Source organism: Bombus bifarius, unplaced genomic scaffold (genome assembly GCF_011952205.1).
Source record: "Bombus bifarius isolate JDL3187 unplaced genomic scaffold, Bbif_JDL3187 scf7180000009200, whole genome shotgun sequence".
Lineage (NCBI taxonomy): Eukaryota > Metazoa > Arthropoda > Insecta > Hymenoptera > Apidae > Bombus > Bombus bifarius.
Window position 1 is genome coordinate 2,764,136 of NW_022884965.1, and position 24,982 is coordinate 2,789,117.

The following is a 24,982-nucleotide window of genomic DNA, read 5'->3' on the forward strand; positions in this document are numbered from 1 at the left end:
ATATAAATGAAAAAACATTACTTAAATTTTATTGGATATATAGATATCAATTAAATTAAACGCTCTATCATTATTAACTGCAGATTTTTATGCATTTATAGAAAATTTGAAGATACATTTACAGAAAAAGAAAAAATACATAAAATATTGAAAATATAATATTCGTTCTGATATACAAGTTGTTTGATAGATCTTACCAAAGTTTTACCTTTTTATTTGTTACTTGTTATAAAAATACGGATTGGCATACAAATCCACAGTCTATTTATATATTATACATTTTATACTCGATAGAATACATTATTTTATTATATGGAAAAACAGGTAAATAATATTATAGAAAGATATTTATGAATATGATTGCGCGTTCTTCTATTTTAAAGATATGTTTTCATCAAAAAGATGATAATGCTAATGCTGTAATTGATCTTTAACGAATTTGTAAGTTACGTACCAGAGAAAGTTGAACACCACTGCAGTAGTTATTCTGTCATGGTGGTAGTGTTCTTTTGTGTTCCGTTAAAAATGAAATTTTCTGCATTTTAGAGATTATAAAGACATTCTAAATAATAAATTCTGTAAATATCGTGCTCAATAATAATCTACAACCATGAGTGATAAAAGGCAACAGAATTTATCGGTACGTACTCGTAGGACAATATATATATTTATGATAATTTTAAGATACCCATTTTTCGGAGTATTTAAGTTTAGTATTAAGAAAAACAAATTTAAATCTATTAAGTTTAAGATTTTGAATAAACATGCTCCATTTACTATCTTTTTAAACTAATTTTTACAAAATTCCATTATTGCTAAATAAAGATTCTATTTTACAGAAAGAAGAAATAGCAAAACAGTTTATGTTGCCAGAGAGAAAAAGCAAAATTGCTACTTTATTGAAACAGGATGGACAAGCATATTGTATTTGCAGAAGTTCTGATAGCTCGCGTTTTATGATGTAAAGTGTAAACATAAATTATTCATTGTTTATCACCTAATGCAAATCAATGCTGAATGAAATTTATATTAATTTCAGAGGATGCGATGCATGTGAAGAATGGTATCATGGTGACTGCATAAATATAACAGAGAAAGATGCCAAGCATATAAAACAGTTCTTTTGTATTGTAGGAATTACTTATTTTTAGTGAGCCATTTGTATTAGGTTGTACTAATCGAATATATTTTTAGCGTTGCAGAGAAGAGGATCCGACTCTAATAACACGTTACAAACCTCGAAGAACAGATCAAGAAGATCGTAAATACAAGAAGCATAAAGAGAAAGAAAGAGCACATCGATACGAGTATGATGCACCTTGGGATCCTACAGCAATAAAGAAATCGTCTAAACGTTGTGGAGAATGTACAGGTTGTGTGAGAACAGAAAATTGTGGAAAATGCGATGCATGCAGGTAATCATAACATGAATATAAACAAAAAAACTCTTAATTAGTTCTATCCTCACTAATAATCATTTAATTTTTAGACATTTAAAAAAATTTGGGCCATCAGTTAGATTGAAGCTCAGATGTATACAGAGAACTTGCAGAGTGTTAGGTGATCCATTGAAACCATCAAAGAGCTTCAACAAAAGCTCAAAATTTATTAAGAAACGGAAAAGAGACTCTAGTAATGAAAGGAATGAACATTTGGAAGTACCACGACACTGTTATGGACCCGCTTGTACGAAACAATCTCGACCAGGTAGTAAATATTGCTCAGACGAGTGTGGCTTGAAATTAGCAACTAACAGGATTTACCAAGTGCTACCTCAACGGATTCAAGAATGGTCATTGACGCCATGTATAGCAGAGCAGAATAATAGAAGACAATTAGAAACAGTTAGGAAACAGCAGCAAGACGTTCGAAGAATACTTCAGGAGCTGGATAAGAGGCACGCAGAGTTGGACAGAATTATCGAACGCGCCAAGCACGCGATGATTGATCCTCAGACAGAAGTGGATGACAATGACGACACAGAAATGAGCATGTATTGCATTACTTGCGGCCATGAGATTCATTCGAGGACTGCTATCAAGCATATGGAAAAGTGTTTCAATAAGGTATACTCAAAGAATACATAGTGCGTACTACAGAGCTAAAAAGAAATCTTGCTTATGATCCAGCATTGCTACATTGTTTTATTTGTATGTACATTACCATGTATAAGTATACTGATACTTGGTGGTATCAAAAGATTGATAGTTTTATTATATTTTCAACATTGTGATAGAAGAATGTTTTTCTAATTCTTTACTTTACTTTTTAATTTAATTCTTTACTTCTTACCATAATGGATCAAGTATTCTGTTAAATTGAAACTGAAACAAGGAATATAACTGCATCAATCAAGTTCCATGTTTATCTCTAATATATAGCCGACACATCCTAAAATCTATATAACTTTTAGAATGTGGTTTGAAATACATATTTCAATCATTCTAAGATGTCTACAACTTTTTTTCAGCTCCATACAATCTACCCTTTGATCTTTTTATTAAATTATATGTATTTATTTTTCAGTACGAATCTCAAGCATCCTTCGGTTCAATCTTCAAAACTCGTATTGAAGGACAAGTAATGTTCTGTGACTTTTACAATCCTGTGAATCGAACTTATTGCAAAAGGTTAAGGGTTCTTTGCCCCGAACACTGCAAAGATCCAAAGATCAGTGAAACCGAAGTGTGTGGTTGTCCGTTGGTTACAAACGTGTTTGACACGACTGGTGAATTTTGTCGAGCGCCAAAGAAGAGCTGCGTGAAGCATTACGTCTGGGAAAAGTTGAGACGAGCAGAAATTGACATGGAGAGGGTGAGACAGTGGTTGAAAATAGACGAACTTGTCGAACAGGAGAGGCAAATTAGAGCGAATATGGCTACTCGGGCTGGTGTCTTGGCTTTAATGCTTCATTCTACATATAATCATGAATTAATGGAACAAATGACGCAAGAACAAAACAGAGAACAGCTAGAAGCTATGGAAGAGGAACTGCAGCGAAGGTACGGCTTGCTCCAAAAGGAGCACACCGCAGAATAATGATTGTTCTTGCTATAAATGGTGTCTTGTAGCTGATGGTATGTTGAATTTTATAACATATCTCCATGATGTGTTCAATATCGTATTTATAATAATATATTGTACAGAGTAATATTATTAATAGCGAAAAATAGGAACGTATAACGTTTAGCAAATAAGATTCGTGGTTCGGAATGATCTAGAATAAATGATAAATTTGTAAAATAGTTATTGTTAAGAATTATGAAAAAATCTTCTTGGATGAGTTGAAGAAATATGATTACTCGATTATTGAGATTTAATTGGGAATGAAATTATTCATAATGAAAAGGAAAAGATTATTAGAAATTATTGTTAGAAATATAAAAGATGGAGATGCTCGGTTCAATGAAACTTTTGCAATAATAATATTATAGTTGACTCGCTTAATAATAAAATTAACGATTTACAAGTTAGAGAAACAAAGGGCGTATAGTTACAAAAAAAGAAGCTGCAAAAAAAAATAGAAAAATTGCCTCTGGATCGACTTTGTATAATTGTGTATTTCTCTTTATTTATAACGTTCAATTAAACTTTTGTAAATTCAAATTTATAATATAATTTTTCATTATCTATTTTAGTGTTCACAATATATCATTTCACATTATATGATTGCACATGTGAAACAAATCAATAACTCGTTATATGAAACATAATTCCAACGTTTCTAAAATTTACCACACTTTAACTTCAATAAATATATTACTTGCTTAATTTTAACCAGTTAAGTTCCGACTCGTCGCTAGAAAGGATACTCTCTCAAAATACTTCTGAATTACAACAAGTTTCCAATCATAACACAGGATATTACATATTCTGGCACAATACAACTCTTCAATTTTTATTACTGCATGTATATACATATAGATATATATGTATATATATTCTGAATATCAGTAACGCATACATATTCTGAACACACATATATATATATTTATATATATATATATGTATATATATTTATACATGTCACATCTTTCCTTCGTATCTTTTTATGCTGCTTGGTATGTTTTTGAGGCAAACTGTGAGAATTAAAACACACTCTCTCTCGTTTTCTCTGGGCATCTGTATCGGCAATAACCCATTGACAATGGAATAAACTTCGAATATCCTCCAAAAACGCTTTGGATGAAACTCGCTATAAATAACTAGCTTAATATATTTAGTGTTTTGCCAAGTGTTGCTCTCAATATAGTTGCAAAAAACAATCTGCGTAACTCCTAGGATTCGTACTTGGGAATGAAGGCTTATTTACCAAAAAATTTAGTTCTTTTTATAATTTCATTCACCACTTTCTTCTTCATTTTTTTATTTTCTTATGTCATTTATCAGTAAATTAGTATTATAACAGTGTCCAATGTCTCCTCACTATATGTATACGCATTTAGTATTCTTTTAAATGATCTATGAGTTAACTTTATCTTTTTTCTCTTGTTTCCTTTCTTATCCTTTTTTTTTGTTCTTTTTCCTTTTCTTTACACGCAAAGACATGCACGCACTTTTTTTCATGAACTTACTCGCAAACTGAATGTGCATTTTCTGACACACTGTCATTATCCGCCACCGGCTTTCGTGATCGGCGAAACGGCGATCGATAGCCTGGAAATCCAGTAAATTGAGAAAACGATGGAAATATAATCAATGTATACGTACGTATTTTTGTTCTTTTCTGTTTTACTTTATAATCTTTCAGCTCTGAGCGCGCGCACGACGTAGCTAGGATTTTCTTTTTACGTATAATTTATAAACGACGAGACACAACTAAGCTGCCGAAAGAAATCGTCTCTTCCGCTAGCTCAATGGTATTATTATTATTATTATTATTATTACTTTTTTTGTATACTTTTTAATACTCTTTTTTTTCTCTTTTGTCTTTCTAATTACTCTTGACGATCGTCGAGACTTGGTCCCAACCGCAATGGTGAGTTTTCTCGTGTCGCTCTGGATCCATTAATAACTAGATTGCGGATGTTTATGCAAATTCATATCTTTCTAAATATGAATAAAGAAATGGAACTTAAAATAGAGACTTGTTCCGTTTTCTAAATATCATTACTAGACTGCGGATTTCTATACATAAAATTTTCTGAACATATGCAACTGGAGAAATGTAACCTAAGTGAAAATTTATTTCATCTACTAAATACAATAAATACTCTATTTTGGATATTTTATAGATTTTTACATATAATATGTACTCTGTGCATTTCTACACCTTTAAATTTGCTATAAATGCATAAAAATTCGCAATCTAATCATAATTTTGATGCTTTCACTTTGAATATATTACATATTCTTGCATGCTATATACATTGTGTGCATTTTTCCAACCTTAAATTTCTCATAAATGCATAAAAATCCGCAGCCTGCTAATAACGATCGATCATGGACTCGAAATTCCAGCCGTTTCTCGGTCCTCACGACGGAAGCCGCATTCTTTTCAAACATTTTTCTGACGAAATTATGCGAATCTGTAATTTTTTTCGAAAATGTTTAAATACATATATTTAAATATATATGTTTAACCCTCAACTGGTATCGTTGCAGTAGAGTACATTCTTATTTGTCAAGTATTTTAATTTGTTTAAACATTTATGTCTGAGGCGATAAAAATAATTAATGATACTTTTTCTCCAATAAATTTATATTTTAATATTGAGTACCGTAAACTTGTAGTCACCTATATTACCCAAGGATAACAGTTAAGAGCTAAATTAAATTAAAAATAAAAAATTAAGCGACCAAATTTGCCGCGTGTATGGTTTATGTAACAAATTCGTTTGTCGTTTGGTATTAAATTTCGAATCTCTTTCATTAAATAATTTAAAGTATGTAAAAATATACATATTAGAATTTTTTAACAAAGCAAAACAAATTTTAAGTTAGATAATCTATTTCCAAAGGATAATGGACCAAAATTTACTTAATAAATCTATACATATATATGTATAATTAACCTAACTTATCTTCAGAAGATAATAGAGCAAAATTTAATTAAAATCTAGTAGCTAAAAATGAATCTTACGTAATTAAAAATGAAAAAGTAACGATTTTTAGCGAAAGAACTTATTACACAACATAATAAATTAAAAATTAATAATTATCGTCATTTATGACATATAGAATTTCGACTTCTGCATTTGAGATTTCGACAACTTCGATTTTGTTCTTCGTTCGAATCTGTACCAAATTTGGAAAACGATCATAACCTATAAAAGAATCGATTTTGTTTTCTGTATTTCTTTAGTTAATTACTTGTTTATTTTTCAAAAGGATAATCATGGAAAGCGATTCGAAGGATAGTCGACGTTTCAAAAAGAGTACAGCTAGGTCCGATCGATCGACAATCGATTTGTTCGCGATCGATAATCGGACGCGAAAACGGCGGGAGATGGATGCAGAGAACAATGATTGTTTGCCTAATGGCTGCAAAGATAATGACGAAGGCGCGACAGTGTCGGCGAAATTGAACAGTTTACAGAGGTTATCCTTTCTTTTTTGTATATATCTCGTAAATAATCTTGTACTTTAATTACTGAAATGAGACGACAAGATTTTCTTTTCTAAACAACGGGGCGGGAATAAACGTCGCTAGATGTGTAAAATATAATTATTCGATAGATCCGCATAGTTTTTTTTTAAATACAAGTTTCGACGCGTCTAAAGTAGCTCTTTTTTTCAACTTTTTTCTCTTTTTTCCCTCAAGAAAGTTCGTCACGGTTCTATGGGATCCTTCTTTCCCTCTTAACACGAAGAAGAAAATTCGCCGCTGCTTCGAGCGCGATAACGATCGATCCAGCAGTAAGATATTGCAGCACTCGTACGTATCACTGGTATCGATCTTTCAAATCGTCTCGCATCGTTCACTCTCTCTCTTTTTGTTTATTGCTTATAGTACAAGGACGCGATTAACGCTATTCAACTTTTTTTATTTTTCCTTTTTTTTACGTCATTAGACGTGAAATCAACGTCTCCGACAGCATGAGTCGAGTTTTACCAACCTCTTTTTAATTCTTTCTACAAAAAATTCATGTACAGTGAAAGCTGGATAAGTGTGCGGCACGATATACTCCGTATTTCGTCATTATCCCTCCCTCTCTCGAATTTCTTTCTCTTTCTTTTTTACTGTCTTTTTTGAAGTTTGGTCTCGACCAATAGATCAGCATTTTTCAACCAATGTACCGCGAGAATTTTGAAAACATGCAATATCTAATTATTTAGTCAGGGGCACTGACCTCTTCTCCTTTAGATTATCAAATAAAAATATACTGACAGCCAAAACAATAGTCGCCCAGTGTGAATATCCTGTCTTGAACCAAATATAATACATCTTTTGGTGTTCCGCAGAATTTTACTAATTAATTCATGCCTTAGTATTAGTTTGTTAAGGATTAGATAAAAGAGGTTGAAAATTGTTGCAATGGAAAATACATCCGTCTATTAGATAAATGCAAGTTCGTGTTTCTTTTTCTCGAACACTTATTCAACTTTAACTGTATCATATTGGAAAAGTCCTAATAATTAAGTTACGTTAGGTATGTTTTTTAGGTTAAAAGGAAAGGAAATAGATAATCAGTAGAGGAAAGAAAATCTCGATGCACGGTGTCTGGAGATGCATAACGCGATTATTATCGAACAATGGCGGAGCGTAAAATCAAGAGAAATTACAGTGTACGTTAAATGCCATTACGAAAGTGTCAACATCCGGCGTCTCGATACCGCAGGCAGTGGCACGTTTCGATTCTATACGATAGACCGGAGATACCAGATTCGAAAACAGAATTTTTGTGGCTATGCAACCATCGATCGACAGAAATTCTCCCAACTATTTGAAAATACTCAGCACATTTCCTTCTTTTCTCCTTCTTCTTTCGGTATATCGTGAAATGATATTACAAATGGTACAATATTAGCAATATTACCACGTGAATTCGTAATTCGAAATTTTCGTTTACGCATGGGCCACAAATCTCTTTCTCCAACAAGATTAATTCTTTCGCAAACCAATATCAATCAATATCTATTGTGAAGTCGATATTGAGACTCAATTATCGTTATCATTATCATCATCATCGTCGTCGTCGTTATTATCACTAATATTATTATTATTATTATTGATTCAACAAGGACAGAAGACAACGGTTAACAATAAATTCTGTGTAAGAATATTTAAATGCCGCAAAAGGATTAACCTTGCAATCTGGAAATACCGACGGAAACAATTTGATCGGCGATGGGGACGACGATCTCCGGTTTAGTCAAATCTACGAGAAAGTTTGCGTCACGGGCCACCGGAAGTCGCCCCCCCCCCTCTCGCTGTTCCTCTAACTCTCTGATACAGTGATAAATAAACCGCGGATTTTTATGCAATTATAAGAAATTTAAAGATACAAAAATGCATAGAATGTATAGAATGTATAGTATAAAGAAGTATATCTAATATCCAAGGTATAATAGCCTTTATAACATTTAATAAGTAAAAGAAATTTCTGTCTAGGTCCTACTCATTTAATTGTATCTCTTGAACATATGAATTTGCATAAAAATCCGCTGTCTAGTGATTAGGTTTACTTTACAAGGATATACAAGTGTTTTCTGGCTACTCGTCTCCACCGAGTTCCTTTAAACAAAAACGAACAAAATCATCGGATTGCTTGATCAATCTATAGGACCATTATCATGATCGTGATCTAACCAATAATAATATATATTTACAACAAAAACAAATGACATAAATATGTAAAAAGATTGAAAAAAGGAAAAAATACTATAAAAAGTAAGTAAATGATTGAGAATTATTTTATACGCCAAACATAACCTATACATTTTAACGAAAAATTTTGAGCATGATAAATGCCCCTAGAGATCGATGACCGATTAAAGGCGCGAGAATACTATTGTATGTATATATATAGTATATATATAGTATATATATATAGTATATTTACATCGTTAGGTGAAGACAGCTCGATCTCGTTACAGGATCGATAATCAGTTCGAAGCACGAGATGGGAAACGACGTTTACGGATCGATGCAATATCATACCGCTGCACGAACATGATTTTTCTCACTTTCATCGTGTCGATTAAGTTCACACTTTATATTCTATCCTCTTCTTCTTTTATTCATCCTCTTCTGTCTTTTATTCCATCTTCTTTTCTTCTTGCTCGTAGCAACGTCGAAAGGAAACACAAAAGGTATAGAGACGTCCCCGGAGCAGAGTGGCCGATTTTACAAGGATTCGCACCGGTGACGATCGTCGCGAGGTATATACAAGGACAGTTTCTCTTTCATCAACTTCGATGCTACGAGAACTCAACTATATATTTTGTCTCAAGAATGGCCTCGAATAAAACCTTACACACGAGCAGCTTCTATGCCGGAATATCGAGCTGACCACAGTCAGCTGACCATATTTTTCTCTTCTCGTACTTTTATCTCCCCGTGGAATCGTTCGTTCTCCCCCCCCCCTTCCTTACTCTTCTCATAAACACGCGACTCGTCCGATAACATCGGTCTGTATCGAGAGAGGACAGCATTTTTGCTCGTTTCATTTTATAACAATACTATTTACTCTCATTCTGTATTGGATATCGAAACTACACGATTTGTTCCTCCTTTTTTTTTGCTTTCCGTGTACGACATTAGTTTTTTTATACTCTACACAATCTTAAATAGTCGCGAAATGCGTTTAAATATAGAGTACAGAGTAAGAACAATCGGAGCGTATAAAGATGCTTAATGCAGTTTAGGGACGGGACAAGAGTGACGAGTCGAGTTTCGTTCATCTTCTATTTTTTTTGCATTTTTGTTCATCGTTTTTATCTCGGTATTTTTTGTTCTCTTCGAGTTCCACTCGGATGATCGTGCGATCTCGACGGCGGGCAAGAAGAACGTAAAAAGGTATACAACGAGGATGACAATAGGGTGAGAAAACGGCAATAACGAGAACGGTGATCCGAGCATGCAGAAACTTCGATAACAGCAAGATATCGATAACCTGTATGTGTGTGTGTGTATTTTTTTCCGTTTCTCATTGATTCTCGATTTTTTCGTATCTTTTTTTAAAGAGGATGTTCAATGCCCACTTTTAACGACAACCGTAATTATAACAATCGACACTAACATTTTTTCGTCGTTCGGCTTTATCTTGTTTTAATCTCCCGCTGTTGCGGATTTTCCAAATTTACGGAATTAATTGCGGGCAATATTTTCACCATTCGTAAGACGCGATCGTGTCTATCAAAGTCTGCGTGAAATTAGTAGCGATCATTCCTTTCCCTTTTTTCCCTTTCTTTTCTTAAGGATAAGTTTCCATGAAATATGTTATTCTGTTTCCATTTTCGTTCTTTACATTTCTAAGTTTTGACTAAAAAAATCAAAAGACAGAGAAAGTAGAGACAATACACATAGGCGTGCATGAGTATCAGTGGCAAGGATAAGAAAACTAGGGCTGGAGACATAGAGGAGCGAATAAAATTAGACAGCACATAGAGGTAACAGTCAGAGTGATAGAAACGGATTGTAAAAACCAAGTAAACAGAGATAAAGATGGAAACTTAACGATAATAATAATAATAATAATTTTAACGATAATAATAATAGTAATAAAAAAATTCATGGTAGATATCAATATTGGTTTTCTTTCTTTTTTACAGAAAAAGATTAGAAACAATTGTGAGGGGGAGAATGACGATGTAGGTGACTAATCATGAGACAAACATAGTACACGATGACGGCGAGGACGACGACGACGACGACGTCGGCGACGATAGCATCGTTGTATATATATATATACGTATATGTGTGTGTACCGTTTACAGATATCCATAAGAATAGCGCGTCTTTATAACTGGCAGTGTAAGGCATAGAGTGCTTAAGACTAGAATACGGTGCATGTAAATAGGCCTTGTAAAGCCTTTTCATCTTTTTTTTCACTTTTTTCTCTCTTTCGAAACTAAGTCCTATGATTTATTTTTTTCATTTTCCAAACGGACCTACGAAAAAATTTGTCCGCGTGAACGCAACACGACGAATTAACGAGCTTCCGTGACTCGAGCGCGCGCAAAAAGCAAACCACCGTCGTACCCCGTATACAAGGGGAATACCCATCGTCCATCTTTGTTTTCACGTTTCCCCCGCCATACCCCTCCGCCCGCGCTCTTTTTTTTTAACATCAGCACACACACACACATCGAACGAACTTTTTAGAAAGCTACATGTACATATTTCAAACGAATATATATATATATATTAAATATACATGTATATAATGTCCATATATACATATATATTATAAGCATATATATATCGGCTACTGACTTCATGGAGACTTGGTAAACACACATTACGTTTTTCTTATTATTTTTTCCCCATTTTTCTTCTTATTTGGCAGCGGTTCCCGTAATGTAGTTCTTTTCTTATCTTTCTTTCTCAGTTAACTAAAAACGCATAATGTATTGTACTCGGTTTGGAGTGAATATCGATTATCGATATTAATTGTAATCCAATGGCGCAAGAATACTGATTTTTGCATTAACGAAAAGAAGTTTGTCCCTCTAGCGACGTACACGATTATCGATCCGTGCTGTCGAAGATCGCGGGCACAATCGAACAGCATCGGACAATGGAGGTGTCATTCAAGATATATATATATATATATCGATCAGAATTTCGACCGATGGTCGATACACGCACACTTCGTTCTCGATTGAAATCGATAGGTCCTGAGAATAATTACAGTATAGCCACGTGAAGTAAAATTAGGAAAGAGGAAAATATGTAAATGTTTAAAAAAAAAAGTAAGTGAATACATATGCGTGTTAGATTCGCGGCGAATTTCAAAACTGCATGGCCAGACACGTTCTTTTATGTTGTTCATATATATATATATATGCATATATAAATATATACGCATGCTTCGGCGAGCAGAGAACACAAAAAAAGGTGTCTCGTTGAAAAAACGTGTTTAATAATTCTTTCTCTTTTGGGTGGATCGTAGCTATATATTTATTACTAAAAGTACATGCAGGTTTTCGTACCGTGGCGTGATTAACGTCTTTACTATCAGGATCTTTGTATCGATTTAAGCGTAATAATGGCAATGTCGTGGCATTCGTTTCCCATTTGTTCAACCTTTTTTGGTTTCCCCATTTTTTACTTTCGTTATAATATTCTTACTGTTAATCTCCCATTTCTTTCAATTACGCGGACGTAACAAAGAAGAATCGGTGCGACAAATTATCTTTTTTTTTCATTCCTTCACCTCATTTCCCTTTTGCGATTTTTTTTCGCTTTTCTTCTTTCTTATCCATCATGAAATCTCGTTTTACACACGAAGTAAGGCTAAAAGACAATGCGCAGTTCTTTTTATATTTTTCCATTTTTTTTCTTAAACTTTGTTTTTCGGTAAGGCACCCCCAGTGCTGAGTATATTCACGGAAGTATTTAGCAATACAAACTAGTGACTAGATCATGTTTAAGTCACGCGAGGAAGAGAGACAAAGATAGCAGCGAATATAACAAAGAACAGAGAAAGAAGAAAACAAGAAGAACAATAGTACAGTGAATACGTATTGTGCGAGGCAGAAATAGAAAGAGAGATTAGGAAGGGAAACGATAGATAGGAGCAAAAAGAAGCCAATGAAAAACAGAATGACGTACGACGAAGGGAGCGAAGAAAAGTCAAGAGTAGGAAATTGACCAACAGCGACACGAGACTCCAAACAAAAAGAAAGGAAAATCCGTTTTCCCAGCAGACGCGATCTTAAGCGAGTCCCATGTCGCGTCGATGGAAACAGTTTCTTTCGAGCTAACTTTGTTCGTTTTCGTATTTCTTCCCCTGTTCTCTCCACCTCTGCTACAATTTCATGCGGTGCAATTTTATTATAGGAGAAAAGAATGAAAAAAAAGGAAAAAGTACCACGTAATATCGTAGGAGAGGGGGGGCGATGGGACGAAAACGACGTAACAAAGAATGAAACGGATGAAACTGAAAAAAAGACCGAATATTCGGTGAGAGAAAGTGATAGATGCGCAGAGAGCGAGGGAAATAAGGAAAAATGAAGGAAACGTAAGTAACAACTAAACAGAGGAAAGGCAGTGGTGCGTTACTTTGGTATTTTATAATTGGTGTTTCGCACGGATCAACTGAGATGTCCGCGGCAACGTATCGTGGGCAGAAGGTCATCGTCATCGTGTTTTTATATCTTCCATTTCATAGCTTTTTTCCTTCTCTTCTCCCAGACTGAACACGGCATGACCGACATACGATAAAATCGTCCGTTCTACTATAATCGACCGCCGATAACAAAGCACGAACAGAGAGAGAAAATGACGAGGACCTAACTCGCGAACACGATTTTTTTTTATTGTTTCATTCGACTTCGTTTGACTAGGTTAGGAATACGATCCCCTTTCTTCCTTTGTTGTCCAGGAAGATCAATGCACACGATTTTCGTCCTGTTTTTTTCATTTTTGTTTGTTTCTTTTTTTTCCAAACGCGCTGGCCACGAGAAAAACAAGGATGAGGATGATCAATTTTTCGTCGTGTTTTACACATCGTCAGAGAGGATCGAACATAACACACAGCTTGATGAAGACTGTCGTCGTCGTGATGGCTGCTGAGATCCACGCCATACTTCTCCTGTTCTAAACGGCGGTTTCGGTGTGACTGTGACTCGACAGCCTTTCCACGTCTATCTCGGGTATGGTCAGCTCGTCTGGGTTGTTGTCGGCGTATTCGATGCTGCTCGTCTGCGAGAGCCGCTTACTTAAGGACGACTGTTTTCTCAGTACCTCCGCCAATGTAGTGGTGCTGTGCTCGCTCGTGTAGCGCGCGTCTAGGCCCTGCCGAAATGCGTTCACTACGCGGATCTGTAACCGGAAACCTTTCTGTCAATACAGAGCCTTCGTATCCCTGGCTATGCCACGAGCTTTGGGAGAAATACACCGTTAGATAAATCCACTTAGGTAGTCGAGGTTGATCCTCTATCCCATTATACCCATCGACATTCTTTTCGTTTCTCCTTTGTGCTTTCAATCCTAACAAATTTCCTTTATTTCGTTTGAATCTGAGAAGAAAACTAGTAAGAGTACTTACAAAATCAAATGATCCCTAATAACACTAATTTCCCCTAGATTTAAGTTTATATTCTTTTTTTTCAGAAGATCAACGATATCACTTCTTCCTTGGATTTTGAGACATCGAATGTCGAGGGGAAAAATGCATGTGGCTCAAAAGCAACAGTAAGTGACCAACGCTGGAAAGCAGGATTTTTTTAACAAGTCACGGGAACAAGTAGTGTCTAGGTATTTTTTAGTTAAATCGTTATTTGACGGATATGATGATCAACCTCCGCAGAAACAGATTAGGGAACAGTTATGTAGATATATATAAATATAATTATGTGTATGTATAAAGAGACAGAAAGCAGCGGCCACACGAATTACTAGAAGAACTAGCGGGGCGTTGATACCCTGCACGGCAAGGCAATAATTAGACAACAGAATTTGAAGAGCGACGTCGATGGTATCCAGAAATCATAGATTAAAAATACTTTCTTAGTAACAGATTAATCTGCTCACAAAATTTTCTTAATCTAACTTTTTCTTTCTCCTTATCTTCCCTGTTTCTTCCAACAGAATAATTAATTCCACGACCCATAGACGTCAGCACCTCAAATTATACTTGCAATGTCACGCAACACCACATGCACCTGTCGATCGTGGAGTCCTCCACTGTATCTCGTTTCCATATTCCATTTTGGTAACAAGATCGACTACCGCTTCAGACAACGCGCGATCATCGATGCAGGAAGCGGATATGCGAGGCTGAAAAGCGTCTTCACCTCCAGCTTACGTTAAGCGTAATCTCAACTATGTCTATATCAGAGATCCCTCTGTTTGAAAAAAGTGGCAAAAAACAAAAATCGTTGAGTCCTTTATAAAGCTATTCTAAACAAAGCCAACACAGATACTACGTTTTTGGCAAAAAACACACTGTCCAAAAGTATACGCGTCTTGAGGCTGGTAGGACGCTTTTAATATCAATATAGCGATAGAAAAAAAAGAAAGAAAATTGGAATTCCACGCATATACACTTGCATCGTTTGGTGAGCTGTAATACAGCGTGACAGATTGCATACTGCAAGAACTTAGCATGCATTGGCGTAGTATCACGTAACCGATGAACATTGCTATATCCAAATCAGCCAAAAAATTTACCCCCGGATGGAAAAAGAACAACCCCCATCTGAAAACACCCGCGAGAGGTAACTTGTTTATTTTATTATTTTTCTCGATATAAATATATCACAATATATTCTATATATATATATAACAGTAATATCAAATATATATATATATATATATATATATATATATATATATACACATAGAATAAATCTCTCTTTCTTTTTTTTCTTCCTTCCTTTCTTGCATTTTCATGGAGGTGGCAGGAAAATGTGTCGCGTTAATGATTCACTGTGTATATTATAATTCATTTTTCTAGATTCTCTTTTTTCTTAAATCATTTCTGATTGCTTTTTTTATTGTTGTTTGACAGAAAACATTGAGGGAATACTTACACGATGCGCCGTGGAGAGAGGTCCCCTAACCAGGCAGACAGTCAGACTCTTTAACCTGGTCGAATATCCGGTTTAGATAATGTGTTTCTCTGGTACTTTAAACATGCATGCTATACCACGCAATGCGCTCTGCTGATCAACGATTCTCCCCTCCACAGGGAGACAACGATCATCCCATTGAATTTGTGTTTTTCAGTTTGTCATTTTTCTTTTTTTTTCGATTTTTCAGTTCTAAGCAGCTCACAGGTCAGTACACATGGTCTGGTGATTCCCCGCTTCACGAACGAAGCGTCTGCCCTCTTTACTCTCATTACTGAATTACGTAGACGCCCGCTCATAATTATATATAGAGAGAGACACGCTAGTAAGGTTAAATTTACCCTTTTTGAAGTTGGTACAAAAATAGCAGTGAGATAAGAAGAAGATTAATTCTTGTCTCTTTTTGATTGTTGCAAAAGCTTGAAGGAATTGGTATGTTGGTAAAGTACGCAAACTTATCGACAGCTGATAAGTAATGACGAAATGGAGGGAAGTCGCATCAATCGTGCCGCTAAGATCAGCCAGAGTGTACAAACTTATTACAAAACAGAGAGAGAAGGTGAATGGTGGCAAAGAGAAGTAAAGAAGGATCTTTCAATCAGTTCAAAAAGAAACCGTAACACGTCTTTGAAGATCATCAGAGAGGTACTAAAATCAATCATATATCGCTCGATTACATTATGTTATTCAACAAAAAAAAAAAAAAAAAAAGAAAATATTAATTGACCCTGACTTGGAGAATTATTTATGAGCTAACAAAAATTCTATCTGATACTCTACAAAGGTGAATCTTCGCTTCTCTAATTTGACGATCGATCGATATCGAGTATCCAGAGAAAAAAATAATTCTTTGTATAATTCGACTGTAGAAACTGTCTTGTAAGCTAATCATAGCGTTAAACTTTCAGAAAAAGAGTGTCACTTTTAAGGATCCTTCACAGGACAGCCAACTTGCATGAATAAAGATATCCAGTATTGCAAAGGAGTACATACAAATCGCACACCGCTTTGCCAGGGACTGTAATTTGAAAGTATTTGTGGATCTGTGTTCTATACACAACGACCGGAAATACGTTCACTTAGGAAAAATGTAATTATATTAAATGTACTATAAAACACGTGGTATAGTCGTAATGCATGGAACATTAATAACGTGCCTGCGAACACGACGTGGATCGTGTGAATAAAAGTATGGATCATGAAAAATTGTGAATGTGGTATGTAGTAGTACATTGACTTTCGTTTGAAAGTTTCTATTGGCCAACTTCTGCGGCCATATTGTAAGCGACACTTGAAGTTAATATTCGATCGAAGTACATTGGTTCAGTCAACTTTATCATAGTGACCATTTTCTGTAAACAAAATAGTAGAATCGACAAAAGAGATGATGAAGTTACGCGAACCACGTCGTATCATAAATGCAATCAAAGGTATGGTACTATTTGCTTGCATGTAAGCATAGTTAGCCGAAAGGTCAGCAAAATGTTTGTGAAGTACAAAGAAGATGAGCCCTTGAGGTTATCAGGGCAGCAAATGGTACTGATTAAATAGCAGATGTTTAATTCAGATCTATTCAAAAGGATGGACAAATGTCCTGTGAAATTAGGGGAAATATCCCTGTTAAGCAATAAAAGAAAGATCTCGATCGAGCTATGTCCATTATCAATAAATGTCGCAACAAAGAATTTCATTTCGATGAAAAATTTTCGATTATATTCGATTATCTCATTTTCATAATTATTTTAGTAATTTTTAATAAATTTGTTTGTTACTAAAAGCAAATTCTAAAATATTATTTTAGATCTTACTAGATCTTGTTTCCAGAGAATATTTAGTAGTATTTCAAATTTAATAATGTTCATAGTTCTAGCTATTTCTGGTATATTAATGAATTGTATTTTTATCTTAGGTTTATTAAATATTGTCTTTTATCGAAACGAGAAAGACCGATTGATTTATCGCAATTTCTATAATTTTCGAAGACTTGGAAAAAACAGGGTAAAATCGTGAGATACGAAGTAACAGAGCGCAAAAATGCAGCGTGCCACTGAAAAGGTTAAGAGGAATTCTTTGTTATCGATCTATCGATAAACAATAGTAAGTTCTCGACACCAGTGATGATCTCTGATGGAACTCTTTTCACAAAATATAGTGATATTTTGTGAAATCCCCAAAATTATAATAGTATCTTAGTGATAATAGTTTTAGTAACAATTATTTTTTCATGTAAATAGTATTTAACGTGCGTAGTGATTAACAAAGTTGTCATTAGTTAATTTAAAATAAAGCTATTGCTATATATATTTACTATAATGAACAAATATAGTACCAATAACTTTATAGTTGTTACTAATGGAAACAAAGTGCTACGTTTTTTCGTAATCCAAGATAAAGAAACACAGTACTACGTTAGTAAAACGGATACTGTGCATCCCTAATTGCTTACAAATCTAACTGAAGCAGTTCTAGAACATAGTCTATTAAGACTACTTTCAAACATCTAATATTTAAAATAAAAGAAATTAACTTGTAATCAAATGTCACCAGGTGTCGAGATCCACAAAGAAAGAGAAATAGTTTGAGAAACAGAAGCGGCCAAACAATAGCTCGTGCGCACGCGCGCTATCATAGAAGTGTTCTATGGCTGTGTGTGTGCATTAGGGGAGATTCATACGTGACTAGAGGATGTCGCAGACGCATAAATCAGCGAGAAAAAGGGGAAATAGGGACCTGTCGATATGTACCACTAGTAAAAAAAATCCCTAACCTTTCCATTGCTTAAGATTTCTGGTAACTTTTATCACATTTCTTTTAAAGATAGTAAAAGAAATCTTATAATTAATAAAATTTTGTTTATTTTAGATTGAGTCAGAAGGAAAATGAAAAGGCTAGGAAAGATTAGCAATACCAACTTATAAAATAAAAATAGAAGACAAAAGGGGTAGAAAGAATGCGTGTAAAACGAAAAGCGTGTGAAAGAAACAGAGAGAAAGAGATAGTATTAGACAGAGATAGAAATTCTGTATGTATGTATGTCTGTGTAAAAGTATGCCTGTATGTATATGTTATATGTATATGTGTGCGAACATAGAGTAAAAACAGTTACAGTAGACAGTTACAGACAGACAGACAGACAGACAGACAGACAGACAGATAGAAATAAGATAAAGATCTAGCGAAAGTGTGAAAGATAGAGCAGAGAGGAGCGCTTACAGCTTGGTCTGTCGAACTCTTGCTGTAGGGTACTGGTATCAAACGTTCCTGCAACTCGCCACCTATTACCTTCAAGAGTAAAGGATAATATCATGGTTATAACTGGATACAACGAGCAGTCAATGCACTTAACAGTACACCATTTCTCGAAATATTGGTGTACTAAAAAAAGTAATTCTTTTTTAACATTCCTGAACCTTTGTCCCGGTATTGAATAACACCACGCTCTCTGCCTGTAGGCACCTTTTAACTGATGAAATTATCTCTTTGAAATTTCCCTAGGAATAAATCCAAAGCTATATTTATAATTACCATCCCTCATGGAAATTTTGTTTAGCAGATTATACGAGAAACGATTGAACTGGCCTCCAGGATACCAATTTACTATTTTAGAAACTACTTTGTTTGGTGTTTTGTAAGGAGTATTTACAGCAGAAACAGATATTTAGAGATAGTGAAGCTAAAAAGTGCCTGATCATCAATAACTATTGAGAAAGAAGTACACTTAAAAGTGGTAACCTGCTGGTTATGTATAATCATTATGTATATGTTATTCGCGTGAGTATCATTGGATGTGTAAAACTCGCGGCACTCGATCGCACGAAGTATATGGTAAAAGGAAATAAAAAAGATAACAGAGATTCATAAGTGGAAACCGAGAATAGCTCATACATGCAACGTAAGATATAACATCCTTGAAGATATACACCCTCGTACGATATGTTTTCCATTTATCATTTCTAAACGAAAACTGTTGTAAGAAATGCCTAGCAATGTATGTATTTCCCTTGTTCCATTGTTTGTTGATATTAACTTAACAGGTGAAAATCCTACGGCGAGTGAATCCTATTACAGTGTCAAATTAATTAATTAACCCAGTGAGAGACGAGTTTCATAGATTCCACTTATCTCTGCACTTCGAACTTCTCGAGACCTACCCAGTGAGTTACAAAGACACACATATATAACAATGATCTTTATTACATGAAGTAATAATAGAGTATCTTCTGTATAGCGTCACGAAATGGTGAAAGTCTAGGACAATGAGTGAGTAGAATAAATCCGAGATTAGAGTTTAGAAAGTTCCGTAGAGACTCAATCTCAATATAGTAGAGTACTGCTCATCTAGTTGTATGCATCCCAATAGAGTACCGCGTGTTTAGTTGAGTATATAGAACACCGTTCAGTAACAAAGTAGTCTACAGTAGAATAATCAATGACTGGCACAGTACCAGCTAGTAGTAAGTAGTAGTCAGATGGACCGCAGTGAAATATTAACTTTAACTTCGTTTTGGAGTGCATCAAATCTGTCACTTTTTTAATAATGTATGATACTTTTTGGTGAGTAGAATTTAAAAATATTAGTTACATTATTACGAGTTATTCATATAGAGTTCCGTTTTCGAGAAAAACTGAGATTGTATATCTGTTAAGTTTGCGTGTATTCCACTAACCGTAGTCTAGAATTACTTTACCCAGTTACTAGCTAGCTACGGTTACCTCCATTTGTGTCTACAAACAATATCAATCAGGATATATATCTCTCAAAACAATGATATCCGCTTCTTAGAACTGAGAATTTTTAATTCTACTCGCTAAAAGCTTATCATATGTTGTGAAAAAGGATCACAAATTCGGTATGTCCCAAAACGTTCAGCCAAATATTCTATATTAGAGTTCATGTACATTAGTGTCTTAAGGCCATCGAAGAGTAACCTCAATTACAGTGCTGTCCACCAGTAGCAGGACTTCTAATATACCTTCAAATGATTTATATTTATATAACATCCTTTGTTTGATTATATCCATAGAGAGTACTGACAAGGTTTGGCTGTTAAACCTGGGGATGCCTCAGATATGTCTATGTATAACAAATTCCTCTATCATTATAATATATAATTTTTATGAGATATAATTTTTCAAACTTTTTCAACTTGCGAATAAAGTTTTGACACCGTTACTTTAATTTAGTGCTCACACTCTGAAACAAAGATATTTCTCTCCTTCCTGGGGAATTTTACACCGCAAGCGGCTCAGTTACGTGTTACGCCATAAAGGTGGGGGGTGACTACTCGAAAATGACCTTGAAGAACCAACATTTGAGAACTCTAGGATAGAATTAATTAGACGTATCTTAGCGATACGTTTAATAACTGATCTGCTGTGCAGGATTCCATCGACTGATTTTTTCTTCTTTTTATTGTATTACAAAGTGCAAAAGCATTAGTATGGTCTTTGAAAATAAAATCAGGCTCTGGAATCCCCGTAAAATCAATCGATTTACGAGCGAGAGTGGTGACTTACGAAACATACGAACAGAAATGTTAGGTGAGCGTGAGGAAAAACAGAATAAAGTGAAAGCTGATGTGCCTTGGTTCACAGCCGGAAACAGTGCTCTTGTGTACCTTTCCGGAAATGTATTTGTTTCGAAGTTTCACATGGCATTGGTGATACAACCATTATTTTTTCAATGCGAATAGAGAGATTGACAATTGGGAAAAATATATGTTCTTATTATGTCAGACGGAGAAAGCAGAAATTTATTTTCATTAAATGAGCCTGTATTGACAAGCTCGCAACTTATTTTTTTTCTATCGTTGAGAAAAATCTCTGAGGAGAAGATGGACATTAGAAGCAGTTGAGTACTTTGCACTTTTCATTTCCTCGACCGTGAAGGAACATCGCGTGTTCGTGCAGCAGAATACGGTTTAACGCAAGCAATGCATAGAAACCACAGAAATGCTTTTTTCAGTGTGAGCATACAGTGGACAATCTTAAGTAATTTTCTCATCTTATACTTAATAAAACGCAACCTTTTCAGGCACTCATCTTCATTTCAAATTCTCTTAATTTCTCTACATTCATCCTTGATCTCTCACATAATGAGATAGTTAAGGAAATGCAGTGCCTAAGAAGTTAATCAGAATGCAGACTTTCATATTTCTTTGGTCTGAAAGATTCAGATCAAAAACAAGGCTCAATATAGACAAAGTGGACTCATGTTGAATTGTAGAGTTTTACAAAGTGCAAGCAGATACAGTGTAAGTTACAATACCAATAAGAAGTGAACAAAATAAAAAAGTTTCTCTATTGCAGTCAACAATACTTTCCTTGAAGTCTCTTTCGCAGTGTTCTTTCTGATTCTGATAAGACTCCTAATACTTTCTATTACGCTGAGAATAATATGAAAAGACATATAGAAGTTTGGCTATAGTGAGTAAAAAAATAGAAATATTATGGCATCGCTTGAAGAGTAAGTAGTTATAGATATATATATAATAATTGGATAGAAAATAATCCACATGGGAGAAAGATTTTCATAGAAAAATGCACATGGACCAGCATCGGTTGCCTTTAAGAATCACTATTTACTTTTATTCACCAAGTCATTGTGCAGATTTGTTTTTTCCATTTATAAGGACGCGAATCGAGAAACGGACTTCTATGACGCGCGCTCTTATTTTCTCCGTTCAGTAGAGGGATTAATGAACTATAAAATCGAATAATTAATCCTCTGCAATAGTTTAGTTAAATTAATTTCACAATATTTACAATTACGCTAACTATTTGAACTTGTCATTTCCTTAATAATAACTATTATTTCATTATATTTTACTTAATAGTCTATCATTGTCATAATCCTTTCTTTTTTGAATTTTTCTTGGAATGAAACTCCCAAGTATCACTCGTATACAAGAACTTAAAGAAATCTTACAGCTTCATTTGTCTCTCCACTTATTTTCTATATTGAATACTGGATCACAAAGAAAATTCTCTTCATGGTAAGAAATAATTTAAAGAGAACTTATATAACACTGAGTATTTATGCGCTATCAAATAGAATGAAACTTTATGACGCAGTATGTATGTACATGCACTCCAACATCTTTTATGTCATATTTAATCAGATATAGAACAAATTTGTCGCATTAAAAATAATCACACATTTCGTATAAAGAATGTGAATGCAGAGGTTTAATATCACAGTGAAAACGACCGTAATACAAATAATTTTTGACGACATGAAAGAAAGAAGAGAAAATCCAATATATTAAAGATATACCTAAGAATGTTCATGCACCCTCTGCTGACCGGTTTCAATCAAATATAACATTCGGATAACGTGTCTTAAACTTTATTTTATATAATAACAATAATAATAATAATAGTCGCTAATAATAATTAATTAAAAATTAATATATATATATATTATATTCTCTACGTGTATCGTTATAATTGGTAGTCAATCATTTTCATCATTCCCGTATAATAAACTAATTTTAATGCGTCAATATGTAAAACTGAACGTCTTCTCCCGATTGCAACATATTTTCTCTCATTGTTATTTGCATAAAAACGTTTGTAGTCTGCATTAGACAGATAATCCCTTGACAATGGTGATTTGCAAATACACCAAAGTTCGCCTGTTCCTTCCTTTTTTCACAACGTGTCACAGATTTTCTTTAATCTGTGTATGTATATTTAATGTGCAGTGATTTCTAGCCCGAATCAAACAGGTGAATCACGACAGAGAACCCTAACATAGAAATGGATAAGAGATAAGAACAAGACAACTTGAACTCCACAATTGGAACATTTGGAAGTTGAACCTTTTTTTCTAGAAGAACTCGAATATGCCCCATGAACAAAGTAGATCTTTCTGTTCTATGTATCAATGAGACAGATGATCATGTGAAAATAAAACCAGCATAAAAGAGGCAGATTTATGTACAGCGGTTAGAATAAAACGTTCGATATAACCGTACAATATATATATATGTATATTTCTTATAAAAGAGATTTTATTTAACATTTTAATGTATCGCAGTTCGTGTAAATTTTTGTATAGTCATCAATGAATTGATAGCACACTGCGTCGCATTAAAATTCAAGCTTTCAGATTCGAGTTTTTCAAGTCTTTAACTTCTTCCAACGTCCCACTCTATGCATGGGTAGTTAAAATAGTACCAGAAACACGTTTTATAGAACCAGTAGTCCAGCAAAGCTTAGTTGCAATAGAATACTATGTACAGAATAATCTGGTATTTCACCAACGCAACTGGAATTTAAACTGGGTAGTTTCACGAGAAGGATTTTTCTAAACTATCCACCAGTAACGTGGTTATTTTTGATCGGTGATGTTATGACTCATCATCGCAACCAGGAGAGAAGACCTAACGCTGAGTAGCTGTTTTCTCCTTTCTCGCTTTCGCTTACAGCTCTTTCACGAAATATTAATATCATAGCCTTTCTTTTTTTCCCTTGGCTTTTCTGCTTCATTTTTCGTTTCTCTCGCAATCCTGGCAGTGGATATCGGCTTTTAAGTCGATGTGTTTCACATTGACACACACCTGGTGCGCGAAACGTTTTAAGAGATTACAAAATGGAATAGATAAACTGACTATATGACTCTATCCGTCGATCTGAATCGGATTAAAAAGTAAGTTTGCCTCGTTTCTCGTTCGCTATCCGAGCGCAAAAGAAATTCTGATCCCTGCCGATCATGTTGCTGATAGCTTATGATACAATTCCTGAATGAAACCTTGATCCCTCCTTTCAGAACTTCCTTATAACTTTTGACTTTCTTCCGTCTTATAGCATAATAATTTTCCAATGTTTTGTAACATAAAAGTCAAAATAAATTAGAATTTATAAATAAGCAATACAAAATATATATTTAAATACTTTCTTGTCATGAATTAAAAACTTACAACTTTGAATCTTTTCAATTGTCCAGCTATCCATGTTCCAAAATAGACGAATCAAGATTTTATCATGCTTCTGAATAAGAGAAGAAGCTAGGAGGGAGAAGAGGACAGCGACGAGATCCGATCTCACGATTAAGTACTTCCTTTTGCCATTGTCGTTCCATTGATTGCTCCTCGGTAGGTCCTTTGTGCTTTTGAGTTGAGAAAAGAAACGAATCGTGCTCTTCGTGATTCTATTGGCGGACTATGGCGGCCTATAAATCGATTGTCTCATGACTGCTAGCTCTGTTTTCTTGATTTACCGTGCTCTGACATTGTCCCACGTATTTGAAAACCTGTTTGGGTGACTCACGGAGACACAGGTTCTAGAGAAACCG

The 24,982-nt window shown here is 34.6% G+C and overlaps 2 protein-coding genes and 1 long non-coding RNA gene across 10 annotated transcripts in view; 2 read left to right on the top strand and 1 right to left on the bottom strand.

Moving 5' to 3' along the window:
• Nucleotides 1-486: 486 nt before the first annotated feature.
• On the top strand, nt 487-3,632 carry LOC117214248 (CXXC-type zinc finger protein 1-like). Its single transcript, XM_033460182.1, has 6 exons — nt 487-640; nt 840-961; nt 1,040-1,130; nt 1,195-1,415; nt 1,490-2,066; nt 2,527-3,632. Exons 1-6 carry the CDS (start codon nt 611-613, stop codon nt 3,037-3,039), a joined length of 1,554 nt encoding a protein of 517 aa, XP_033316073.1. The 5' UTR covers nt 487-610; the 3' UTR covers nt 3,040-3,632.
• An 894-nt stretch (nt 3,633-4,526) lies between these two features.
• The window catches only part of LOC117214247 (plasma membrane calcium-transporting ATPase 3), an 89,351-nt gene continuing 68,895 nt past the window's right edge, over nt 4,527-24,982 (bottom strand). For 3 of the 7 annotated variants that reach the window (XM_033460179.1, XM_033460178.1, XM_033460175.1), the window contains one exon: nt 13,855-13,933. In XM_033460179.1, the coding sequence (XP_033316070.1) occupies nt 13,924-13,933 (10 nt within the window). In that variant the 3' untranslated portion in view covers nt 13,855-13,923. Of the gene's footprint in view, nt 13,934-18,897; nt 18,967-24,982 lie in introns of those variants that run through there. The other 4 variants (XM_033460173.1, XM_033460174.1, XM_033460172.1 and 1 more) reach the window with 3 other exon arrangements.
• LOC117214249 lies at nt 15,804-18,766 on the top strand. Of its 2 annotated transcripts, none has more exons than XR_004488825.1 (4): nt 15,804-16,774; nt 17,594-17,781; nt 18,232-18,474; nt 18,547-18,766. It is a non-coding gene; the product is annotated as an uncharacterized LOC117214249 (long non-coding RNA). The 2 variants fall into 2 exon arrangements; XR_004488826.1 differs by having other exon boundaries at nt 17,594-17,739.